Source organism: Ailuropoda melanoleuca, chromosome 4, assembly GCF_002007445.2.
Source record: "Ailuropoda melanoleuca isolate Jingjing chromosome 4, ASM200744v2, whole genome shotgun sequence".
Classification (NCBI taxonomy): Eukaryota; Metazoa; Chordata; class Mammalia; order Carnivora; family Ursidae; genus Ailuropoda; species Ailuropoda melanoleuca.
In genome coordinates this window covers 54,378,637-54,390,906 of record NC_048221.1, presented here as the reverse complement: position 1 = coordinate 54,390,906, position 12,270 = coordinate 54,378,637, and the positions used below count along the sequence as shown (strand labels likewise).

Genomic DNA, 12,270 nt, shown 5'->3' with positions numbered 1-12,270 from the left:
ATCATGATCAAGTAGCATTTGGCCCAGAAATGCAAGGTTGGTTCAACATCTGAAAGGCAATTAACGCAATACATCATATCGGTAGAATAAAAACAAAGACTACATCATTATTTCAAGAGACATAGAAAAAGCTCCTGACAAAATCCAATACTCTTTTGAGTATGTGTGTGAGTAACAACAGGGAGGAGATAGCTAGAGTGTATGAGGTTTCTTTCTGAGGTGATGAAAATGCCCCAGAACTGTCCGTGGTCCTGGCTTCACGTGTCTATGGGTGGACTAAACACCACTGACTTGTATATTTTAAATAGGTGAATTGTACAGTATGTGAATTATACCACAATAAAGTTGGTATTAAAAATAATAAAAGGTCGAGACATCTGGGTGGCTCAGTAGCTTTAGTATCTGCCTTCAGTTCAGGTCATGATCCTGGGATCATGTCCTGCATCGGGCTCCTTGCTCAGTGGGGAGCCTGCTTCTCCGTCTGCCTGCCGTTCCCCCTGCTTGTGTGCGCGCTCTCTCTCTCTGACAAATAAATAAAATCTTAAAAAAGATAAAAAAACAAAAACGAAAGGTGGGGTTCCCTGGGTGACTCCGTCTGTTAAGCGTCTGACTCTTGGTTTTGGCTCAGGTCATGATCGTGGGGTCATGGGATCGAGCCCTGTGTTGGGCTCCATGCTGAGCATGGAGTCTGCTTGAGACTCTCTCCCTCTCCTTCTGCCCCTCCCCCAGCTCTTGCCTGTGTGCATGCATGCTCTCTTTCTCTCTCTCTCTCAAATAAATAAATAAAATCTTTTAAAAAATAATAAAAATCTAAAAAATAAAAATAAAACAAAAGGCAGCTAAAGGCACACAGTGGCTGTCCCTTAGAAATGGTCTCTGCTTCCCACTTTTCCACAGTCCCCACCACTCCCTACTACACTCTGACACTGAAACTAAGCATCAGGGACCAGTTAACACAGCACCTCCAGGTATGTTCCTCATCTCTGGAAACCCTGCTTGTGGCCTTTGTTTACTTTCCACCTGTCCCACTCCAGAGGCAAATAACTTTGTGACCCCCTGTGTCAAGATGGTCAGTGAATGCAAACAGAGAAATGGACTTCTGGAGCAGTCCAAAGGCAAGAGCAGAGCTGCAATTTAATGACTCTGCGTGGGTGTCACATGTGTGTTCTTGGCTGCCTGCGTTTATGACTTACGGTACTGGTTCAACACATTCCGCAGTAAGTTTGTTTTAAAGAAAGTTCAGTTTGCATAAGTACAAAATAACTCATGGTGCAGATACACAGACATCTGGGATATTGCTGTTTGTTTGGTTTTACTCTTTGCTACAACTATAGGGCTATTTTCAAAAAACAAAAAGATTTAAACAACTGAAATGCTCTACAAAGAGAGAATGGCTAAGTACAAATGACTACATAAAAATAATCAGCCAGCCTAGGGGCGCCTGGGTGGCATGGTCCGTTGGGCATCTGACTCCTGGTTTCAGCTCAGGTTCTGATCTTGGGATCGTGGGATCGGGCCCCACGTCGGGCTCTGAGCTCGGCATGGAGTCTGCTTTGGAATTCTCTCTCCCTCTCCCTCTCCCTCTGCCCCTCCACCCCCCTTGCTCTCTCTCTGTCGTCCTGAAACACATAAATAAATCTTTAAAAAATATATTTAAAAAACTCAGCCAGCCTACATAGAAACACGAGGGGAGAAGACTTAGGGTGCACCCCCTGACAAAGCAGAATGCTAAATTCTTCTGTGCCGCGGGCACAGCTGAGTCACTATTTGCCAGAATCAGGAGACGGTCAAGACAGGAATATGGAAAAACAGAAAAAGCCGATACACCTTTCAAAAGCAAGCTTCCTTACCATTGTCCTAGTGCTACTTATATAATCATGTTTTAATTAAAAGACCAACAGGAAACCACTAGTTAACTAATAGTGCGGCTAGTTTGTAGCCGCGGAACGAAAGTCACAAAGGTAGCTCACGAATGACGCAAGTTTCACAAACGATGATTCAGACTCTAACGACCTTGCTAATTGCATCCGATAGGATTAAGCGCCTATTTTGGAAATAACCACTCTGTTAAACCCAAGGGCACCCGGTGGGGAATTACAAGGAGTGTGGGGACAGGGCCTGCACTCACCGTGGCCATGCCCCTGGCCTCCTGGTAGACCAACTTGATGATGTCTGTGGTGCTGGTGTTGAGGAAGAAGTAACCAGAGCCTTCCCTGATGTGCAGCTCCGCCTGCAAGGAAGGGTCAGCCCGGGTATCAGCGGCGAGGGGCCCCCGTGGGCCAGGCCCAGGCGGCACGGAGGCAGGGAAAGCACAGTGTACCTGCACGCTGGGGTGGTTGTAGACGGTCACCTCCTCGGGGCTCACCCTCACGTCCTCCACCAGGATGAGTTCTATGGAGGCCGACACGGGCACGAGAGGGTCGTACTGGAGGGGCAAGGCAGTGCCATCAGATCCAAGGCAATGGGCCAGCCCTGGGCCAGCCCGCGAGCTGCCCCCCTGAAAGAGCAGCACTAGAAGCCCCGGGTCCTGGCGTCACCCCAGGGCACGCGTTATGCTGGGGACAGAAGTCCCAGGAAGACCATCGTGCTCCAAACCCAGCCAAGAGGCCACATCCCTTTGAGACATCCAGTAATTCTGCCGAGGCTGGCACCCACCCCCCAGGAAAGCGGGGGCACCCAGCAAATGGCCAGCTGTGGAGTCGTGTGCGAGGGGCCGGGCTTGGGCAAGCAGCAAAGGCGCTGAGCGGAGGGGGCGTCCTCAGGGTGGGCTCACCAGGGAACAAGCCCAGCCCGCACTCCCCTGGGTGGTGCCCACATCCGAGTATGTGATACGATACTGCCACATGTCCTTCCAGGGAGACTGCCAGACCCGTCCCAGCGCGGACCGCCCGTGCGTGTACTCACGCGCTTGAGCACCTCCCCTGTGCCCAGCACTGTGCTAGCCCCAGTGGGGGTGGGAGGGTAGGGTCCCACAACCGCGCCCGGGCAATGATGCAAATTTAATCTAAGGTCAGGATTAAAAGGGAGCTTGAACGACCTGCGTCAGAGCTTAGGGTGGGCTGTGAAGGCAGTGAGGAGCAGCTTGGGGGCGGGGGGACTCTCAGACACCAAGGAAGTGAAGGTGTGGGCAGTATCACTAGAGGAAAGCCCACAGGCTCTGAAGGGGGAGGCCCGTGAGGCCACTCACAGCCAAGGGACTCCCTAGGCAGGCGGGGACAGGTGACCCAGGGCTTGAGCCACCAGCGGCATACAGGCGTGCCCCTTGAGAGCCACCTCCCCCCAGGCCAGGCTCAGTGCTGCTCCCCCTGGGGTCCCACCCCCTCCAATGCTTCCCTTGCTCCCCACTACCCAGGAGACAACTTCAAGTTCCTTATCCCGGCACTTAGGGTCTCCTGGAACCCAGTCCCACCTTCTCCTTCCAGCCATCATCTGCTGCCTTCACCCTACACAAAATCCAAGGTGACTGCTGCCCCTCCTCACGATGGGGTGGGGATCATCCAGGCAAGACCACTCTTGGGGAGCCCTTCTCATGCCCCCCTCATATGCACCCACAAGCAGCGCCTCTGTTGGGGGCCCATGAGATGCTGGGGTAGGAAGATAAGATTCAACAGACCTTGACCCAAGGGTAGGCAGACAGTGGCAACGGTGTGTATGTAGGGGGAGTCTACACCATGCCAGGGGGCGGTGGGGGGACAGCTACTCGGTGTCCGGGCTCAGGGACCACTCCGCAGACGGGCTGACATTGTGGCTGGGACTAACAAGTGGGAGGCCACCGGGTGAGGAGAGTGAAGGGAAGGAGGGGGATGGCGTCCCAGGCAGTGGGGACTCTGGGTGCCAAGTCATGGAGGCCCAAGCCACCGAGGCACGTCCTTGGATGAGGTGTGAGGTCAGGGCCGTGTGGGAGAAGAGGCGGGACAGATGAACCCAAGGAGCTCCCAAAGCTGTGTGCAGGGGCCACGAGGTGCCAGGGCCAGACGGCCTTTAAGTTGGATCCCGCCAGGTGCCTAAGTGCCAGGTGTGGGGGATGGGGGTGCTGGAGGCAGGAGGCCAGCAGGAAGGCACTTGCTGTTCAGGGGAGCCCATGGCACTCGATTCAGGAATGCGTTAGTGAACAGAGAGGGCTCAGGATGCTCGGACAGTGGGCAGGATGTGAGCAGAGACGGGGACTCCCTGCCGGGGCCCGGGGAGATACCGGCTGCTCCACTCTGGCCGCGCTGAGGTGGGACTGCTGGTAGCCGGTGGCGGTGGCGGAGATGGCTGTGGTCCCCGATGCCTCATGAACCGAGATGGCCTGCAAACCTGAGTCCAGGGAGAGGAGGGCAGATGTTGAGTTTCTGCCCTCTTGTTGCCTGTGAGCAGCCCCTCCCTCCTTCTGATTTGCAGTTTTAAATCTCTGGTCCTAAAAATATATAACCGAGTTTGTTTAAACTGTATGCACCATAAGAGTTACCAGGCCCTGAGCACAGTTCCACGGTGTGGCTTTGGGGAGCTGTGCTGGCTGTGACTTTGAGCTGCTGATGGGTCTGTGCAGGCGGCAAGGCTCAGAGCAGCATGGGTCTCGGAGGCTGGCCGATCTGTACAATCTGGCACATGAGACTCCCCTGCCCTGACCCTAAGCTTGTCTGCCCATCCCTGAAAGAAGGATCCAGTAGGGTCCTGGGTAACAGTGGCCGCCAGCCCTCCTCAGAGCACCTCCTGTCCGCCTGGGGTCTCACTACACTCTGTCCCCCCAGCCTGGGTCATCGGGCTCCCCACCCAGCTCACCGTGCACCTTCTTCTGGCCGCTCCCGTCATCCCGGGCCACCAGCTGCATGGGCAGGTCAAGCTTGATGCTGGCCAGCAAGGGCCTGGTCGACTCCCACTGGATGTTCAGAGAGCTGAAGTTGTCGAATCTGCGGCCCTGCTGGTCATAGGCGGCCAGGTCCAATAGAGGGTTGCGGTGGCTGGAGACCGGAACCTGCAAGAGGCAAGAGTCCCGCATCCTGGCCAGGCCCAGAACTGGGCAGAGCCACTCTTGACCATGCGGGGCACCCTGGACCTGGCTGGCTGCCTTCGGGGCTCCCTGAGGCCTGGTGATGGAGTGGGGGCAAGTCACTACCGACCGCTGCCCAGCCGTCATGATGCCTCCTAGCCCTGTCCAACCTGGCCTCCTACTCCAGCCAGTGTTCCTCAAGGGGGGACAAGCCTGCTCCCCCAGGGGGGACCCTGGTGATGTCTCTTTGATGATCACAACTGCGGGGGCGGGTGCAACGGGCATCTAGTGGGTAGAGGTCAGGGTGCTGCCTAACACCCTGCAATGAACAGGACAGGCCTCAAGAAGTAAGGATCTGGCCCAAAATGTGAGCAGTGCCAAGGTCAAGAGACCCTGCCCTAGAGCCCCACCCCCTCCCACTACCACCCTAGCCAGGCTGCTCTCCTTCCTCCCTGGCCTTATCTTCCCAAATCCTTGCCACCTCCTCCCTGCCCCATGCATGCCCAGCCCCTTCAGGATGACCCCCGCCCCCAAGGGTTTAACAGGAACACCAGTTACAACCTCTAAAATGTCCCAGAGTCATTCAGCTTGCAAAGCTCCTTTCAGAGCCAAGTTCTCACCTGATCCTTAAATACCCTAGTGAGATGGGAGCTGTCATCCCCCATATTAAGGGCGAGGAAGCAGAGTCCCAGGGAAGAAAAGGAACAAATCAAAGGTGACTTAGCAAATCAGTGGTACACCTTCAGGGTTCGGTTCTAAACCCTGAATTACTAAACACCCTACCATTGCCTCTTGCTCCCCAAGCAAATCCACCCCTTAGAACCCACGCCAAGTCGGCTTCATTCCTCCCGGATGCTGGTTCATCCCTTTCACTCCCCACCTGGATGGCAAGGGGGCAGGTGGGGCAGGGAGCAAAGCAGGGACCCTAAGCATGTAGACATCTGAGTCCCACTGCCTGGACTCGAACCTCGGCCTCTCACCACCCAGGCAGGTTGCTCACCTCCCAGAGCCTTAGTTTCTCCATCTGTAAAGTGGGCATCACAACAGAACCCACCTCCCAGGACTCCGTTTTAAATAAGGGTCAAATGAGATCATTTTAAAGGGCCCAGCTCACTGTAAGAGACGTGCAAGTCGGGAAATGGGCAGTCATGCGCGGTGGTCACCAGTGTGCCCGGTTCTCCTGCAGGCCTGGGGCCAGAAGCCAGGGCTCTACTTCTTTGGCCCTTGCGGTTAGGAGTGACCGCGTCACTCGCTTTGACTGGTGAAAGGGGAAACTGACCTAAAACACCTCCACGGCGAAGCGACCTGCCAGGCTCTCCTGCTGTCTGGCCACATTCCACAGGGCGGCCCCGCCCCACCAGCTGTGTCTCGGAAGGAAAAGAAGAGTGACACGAAGCCGGGTCCCCAGCCACCGTGATGCATGTGCAGCACGAGCGAGAAGAGAACTGTGCTGTGGGAAGGCCCTGGGATCTGGGGGTGCTTGTGACCGTAGCCTAGCCTCGCCTATCCAGACCGAGGCTGTCCCCGAACTCCTGACGGGTACCAGGAGGACTCCTCCCCAGGTTCTTCTAGCTCTCCTGCCCCCCAAACACTGAACCAAAGCATGCTGCAAATTTTAAATGCAGGTCAGCACAGGTCAGCACAAACCCCTGGGGATGCAAAGGATCTTGTAACAATTCTGGATTCGAGCCAGGAGCTGTTGACTCTGGGCAGGGAGGAGAAGTGGCATTTTCTAGATGTCCCACTCTTTCCCCTAGAAGCAACCTGGGTGGAAAACTAATGCCCTTCCCTCCCCCTGTGCTCCCAGGGAAGGACATTAACACCCTGTGCCAAGCATGCTTGGATCCTTCCAACGGGCGTTTGGGGCAACCACATTATCCCCATTTTACAAACGGGAAGGCTGAGGCTCAGAGACATTCAGCAACTTGCCCAAGGTCACACAGGTTCCGGGGTGGAACTCTGCTGGTCTGATGTTAAAGCCCACAGGCCTCCCCTGCAAGTGTGCGGCCTCCCTGACTGTGCGTCCCCTCCCCGATGCACCAGTCGGGCAGGGGCTCCAGGCGAGCCCCGGCTAATCAGTCTCCCGGCACACAACTGGCCCTCAGCCGCAGTGCGCTGAACACAGGACGACCCGTGCCGAGGACTGGGGTCAGGCCGGAGTCTGGTTCTACTTTGTCACTCTGACTGGTCAGCTCCATTCTGGTGTCTGGCCTCGTCCATAATTTACTCTGCAAACACATCTTGGGTGGCCTCTGGCTTTGGAGAGGTATAAAATTAAATTGATCCTGCACCCGGGATGCATGGCACAGATAGATCTTTCTCAAGGTCCCCTAGTGAGATCATAAATCGCAGGGGCCATGCCCGAGCGGCTCATAGCTCCGCAACTCCAGGCCTGATGGATGGCCCAGCAATTCTGTGTCTGAGGTCCATTATTTCCTGGCGAGTGAGATCTACGACACGCAAAAGCCCATTCAGAGCCGTGCTCCGCTGCCCGACTGTCATCTTTCAGTCAAGAGAGACAACCCTGCGCTGACCCAGAGGTCACAGCCAACAGAGGGCCAGACACAGCTCATTTGGCAAGCACCCCGCGTGTGAAGACGAGGAAGATGCCCATCGATCTGCCTCGTTTTTTTCTTTGAAAATGAGAAGGTGTGGCCAGCCTGGGGTCCAACGGGCTGGAGCTGAGGGGGGCAGGCTGTCCTGTGGAAGGGCATCTGCTCTCCACGTCTGTACCACCCCCCACTCCCCGTACTTCCAGCCCCCTTCCTTCGGCAGCACCCCACTTGGCTCCTCCGGGCATTTGGGACTGCAAGAATCAGGGGCAGAAGACATGGGGATGTGGGCACGGGTGCTCGTTCCTGTGTTCATTCATCCATCACATTACTGATCTCTTAGCACGAGCTGGGCCCTCGTCTAGAGACTCGCAAAGAAGGAAATAAACGTGCAAATTCTACAGCATTGGACGACGTTAAGAGCTCAGGGGCAAGGGGAGAAGGGAACCAGAATATGAAATGTTGAGGAAAGGGAAAAACTTTGGGTAAGGTCTAAACGCTGCACACGCCCTCCCAAGGGGTAACATTTGAATAAAGAACTGAAGGAGGCAGGGAGGGAGGGCTGGGGCCACAGGAGAGGAGAGAAGTCAAGCCAGGGGGAACAGCAAGTCAGGGGTGCATGCAGGGCAGGTTCCAGGGTGCTCGCAGCATGATGGGGCGTCCCAGCATGGGTGGAGTGGGGGGGATTAATGGGGGCGAGGACTCAGGGACTGTAGGTCACAGAAGGGGATTGGCTTTTGCTCTGAGGGAATGGGAATGCTGGCCGGGTCTAAGCAGAGAATAAGGTAAGAAGTGTTAACAGTCACCACTCTGAACACCTTCAGTCCACTCACATTTGTCTGCTACAATCCTAGGAGACCCCTGTCACCCAGGGTCACTCAAGGAGGAATTCAGACCCAGCCTTCAGTCCCCAATGATGTCAGCTGCTGTCTGATTCCTGCCCTCACACCTAGTGGACCAACAGGCCAGGTTTTCCAGAAGAGTCCAGACTTAGCATGACTATATACTTCAGGGATAACGGGCTAAATACATGACAGTGATTTAAAACGTGAAGCTTTCAGGACATTCATCTCAAGGGCCCCCAAAATCAAGGAGAAGAATTCAGTCCTGAACACACAGATTTTCAGCTTGGGAGTGACAGCCATCCACTCCCCGCCGCCAACACCCAGGCCTGAGCTAGGGGTGAATGCGGCTTCGTGGGGACAAGCCTCTGGAGCCGCTCTAGGCTCGGAGCCGGTTCTCCTCACCTGTCGAAAGGAAACACAGGTAGGTACACCTTGGCCGGCGGTGGGGTAGGTGGGAGAGGGCTCCGAGGCTGGGCACAAAGAATCTTCACTTTGTGCTGGCTGCTGACGAGGCAGTGACCCCTAAGGGACCAGCATCGGGGGCAGCAGAGGGGCTCCCCCGGCCATGCACCTCAGAGCTGAGCGACCAGGGAAGCCTGAGAGAAGGCAGAAGCCCACCAGAACAGCAGGAAGACAAGTCAACTGAACTTGCAGGGGACATAGAGGACGAGAGGCAGAGAGACACACACTAGCCAGGCAGAAACGTTGCCAAGTCCTAGACACGGGAGTCTGGGAGCCCCCACAGGGCTTCAAAGAAATGTACTTGACCAGACACAAAGCTGTGCTGCTCCTTTACCCATAGGGGAGCCAAACCCAAATCTCTCTGCCCCGGTGGGAGAGGCTGCCCACATAAACAGCTTCGGAAAGCTTCCGTTGTGTGCATGGAGTCCTCTCAGGGCAAACAGCAAGGAGCTAAGAGGGTCCTATCCCTAGAGGTGGCTCCAGGAGACACAGGGCCCTCAGAAGCCACCAAGGCCAAGGGCAGCCAGGCACGCCTCAGGGCTGATCATCAGGCCAGGGCTGGGAGGAGAGAAGCAGCTGCAGGGGCCACAGAGGAGGCACTGAAAACTTGGAGCTGGGCAGATCTGGGTTCTGCCTCTGGGACCCTGCCTACCTCTGAGCCTCATGGGCAAACCCATGAAGGGGATGCAAGAGGCCTGGCCTCCCGGATGGTCCTGGTGATGGGGAACGAGGCATACAGGTGAGAGCTCCTGGCACATACCACTGTTCTGATGACCACGTGGGCAGCAGGGACGCAGAGAGCCTAGGCTAGCCTCAGGGCCTTTGCACTTGCCATTCTACCTGCCTGGGACACCCTAACTTCAGCTCTTCTTGGCCAGCATCTCCTGACTACAGGGCCTGACATGGTAGGTGTCCTCCTGACAGAGGCCTTTCGTGGCTCCATCTGGAGTGGCCTCCACTGGTAGCTGTCCTGCACCGCCTCCCTCGCTCCACAGCACTTGCCACCTTCTGTCCTTCTTGTCTACTATCTGTGGGCCTCCTGGTCTCCTGTCCCCTCCGGGTGCCTCACCTATCCTGAGTACTCTATATTCTCGAACCCAGAGCTCTATGCCCAGCACACAGAAGGTGCTGGACAAGCACATGGTGAAGGAATGCGGGAGAAGCACCCTGCCTGGTCTCTGCTTCTGAGAAGGGGCTGGGGGCTGGGGCTGGCCGGGAGGGTGTTCATGCCCCTGACCCTGAACAGGAGGGCTTCAAAGTCCTCTACATCTGTCTTCTGGACTCTGGGTGTCCTGGGTGGAGGGCTAGACTAGCCACAAGCCCAAGGGGACCAGACCTGTGGGCTTCACCTTCCATCCCTGCTTGTCGGAGCAACCCCCAAGTGACTGTCTTCCCCCTCCCACGTCTACGTTTGAAACACAGCCCCCCTATGGGCCCCCTGCCCACGGAGAATGCTGCAGCTGGTCACCACGCCTTAGCAGCCCCCGCTCTGACCGCACATGCACTGCCCCCAGACCACAGCCCCACCTCAACGTCCCCACGTCACAGAAGAGATTTTACCAATTGCCAAGGGCTACACAGAGAGGGGAGCCGCGTCTGGGTCCAGAGGCGCTCTACCTCCACCTGGCACTGCCACGAGCATCTGTGACTCTAGGTGAGCCCCTCGCCTCTCTAGGCCTTCAGCCCCCCGATATGTAAAAGCTGGCCAGGAGCAGGCACTGAGCAGGGGGGCTGAGCATGGAGGCAAGGGTGCAGTGCTGACCCGCTGCCCTCCCCGAGAACTGCTCACTTACCACCTGCTTGTTCTGCTGTAGCAGTGGACACGACAGGTCGAGCTGGGGGCTGGCGTAGACGGGGGTCAGGGTGAGCCTGGAGGGCGGGGCACAGACGAACTTCACCACGGCGGGCTCCAGCGCGGGGAAGGGGTTGGTGACGCTGGGCTTGTTCCCCACCGAGAGGGCGATGACCTGGTAGAGCAGAGGAGCCGTTAGACGCCGAGTGCCTGCTCCACTGTGAGTCTGGCCTCACCGCCCAGCTCCCTTGGACTCAGTTTGCTGCTCTGTAGAATGGGCAGGTGAGACCTGCACCATCAGGGGCTTACAAAGGTCCAGTGACACATGCGTGGGGGCGTGCTCTCTCAACACGCAAGAGGCCTTCGGACAGGGGCTCTCGTGCCCTCTACAAATGCTGGCCGAACCACGGCCTGCTCCGTGACCCAGGGAGGAGGGGGAGCAGAGATGCCTCGCAGCTCCCCAGGACCCTCCGAAGACCCCACAGCTGTAGAAGCGAATCCCCAAGCCTGTGGGTTTTCACATGAGGAGCCCACGCTGACTTGGAAGATCACTGCGATGAGGTGCAGGGCAGGGGGCGTGTGCTGATGGACAGAGGCCTGCACGGCAGACGGACCGGAGGGAGGGCTGTGGGGGGCCCAGCCTGTGAGGATGTGGGGGGGCTCAGCCTGCGCACCCTCCTTCTTTTTGAGAGTTCACTTGGCTGCTGCAGAGCCACAATTAAAGATGCAACGGAAGAGGGAAGTTTAAGTCTGCTTTTAGAGCTGGGGCCTCAGAAGTCAAGCCCAGGCCTGAGTTTTGCAAGCACCCCAGCTAATGACCCATCCCAAGGGAGTACCCCGGGCCCCTCAAAGGACACATGCTCTCGAAGGACCCAGTGGTCCGGTCCTAGAGCCCCTCACCCCCCCGACCACAAGGCAGGACAAGGCGTGGTTTCCACACTGACCTGCAGGCCCTCGCCTCCACCACAATGCCCCCGAGGAAGTGGGGCACAAGGCACGGGAGTGGGAGCAGCCCGGAAGTGCCTCCGCTCAGAGGGCCGACTCCTACGGCCCAGTGGGGACACGGGTGACCAAGACAGCCAGGGAGGAGACACTTCTCTAACTTACTTCCGGACTAAGTTTATTTTCTTAATCATTTTTCATACTGAATTTTTAAGAAAAATATTTAATTAATTTTTTTTTTTTTTAAACAAAGCCAGTGGGAATCAGGGCCTTTCACTGTGCATCTTTTCTGTTCACACCAAGGCCATCTGGGTGTGGCAAGCTTCACAAGGGTACCTCGGGCGATGTGTGTGTGTGCGTGTGTGTGTTTTAACAGCAACTGACATTCTTTGCACTATTGCACGTGCAAGGCATTCTCCACTTCCGTAAAGACATGGGCTCTCTCCTATCTTTCTTGATCCTCGCTGGCCTCCCACCTTGCTTTTTGTTTCCCGGCTCCGGGACACCCTGCAAAGGGCAGGCTATACCCCTACTATCAGCAGAGTGAGCACTGGGCCCTGAGCCTCCAGAGTGGCAGGCACGGGGGCTGGATGGGCGAGCTGCCACTTTCTTCAGCCCACTCCAGCCCCACAGACGTGTTGTGTTAAGTCCACCCAGTCTCCGAATTTCTCTGGTTTTCAGCATTGTGAAAAACAAAAATTGAGG

General features: G+C 56.4%; 1 protein-coding gene across 3 annotated transcripts in view; it reads right to left on the bottom strand.

Annotated features, from left to right (window-relative positions):
• Positions 1 to 12,270, bottom strand: part of NUP210 (nucleoporin 210) — a 97,702-nt gene that overhangs the window by 35,877 nt on the left and 49,555 nt on the right. For all 3 annotated transcript variants that reach the window (XM_034658849.1, XM_034658848.1, XM_034658847.1), the window contains exons 16-20: positions 10,625 to 10,798; positions 4,765 to 4,957; positions 4,193 to 4,299; positions 2,321 to 2,425; positions 2,129 to 2,230 (exon numbers count right to left, since the gene is read on the bottom strand). In XM_034658849.1, the coding sequence (XP_034514740.1) occupies positions 2,129 to 2,230; positions 2,321 to 2,425; positions 4,193 to 4,299; positions 4,765 to 4,957; positions 10,625 to 10,798 (681 nt within the window). The remainder of the gene's footprint in view (positions 1 to 2,128; positions 2,231 to 2,320; positions 2,426 to 4,192; positions 4,300 to 4,764; positions 4,958 to 10,624; positions 10,799 to 12,270) is intronic.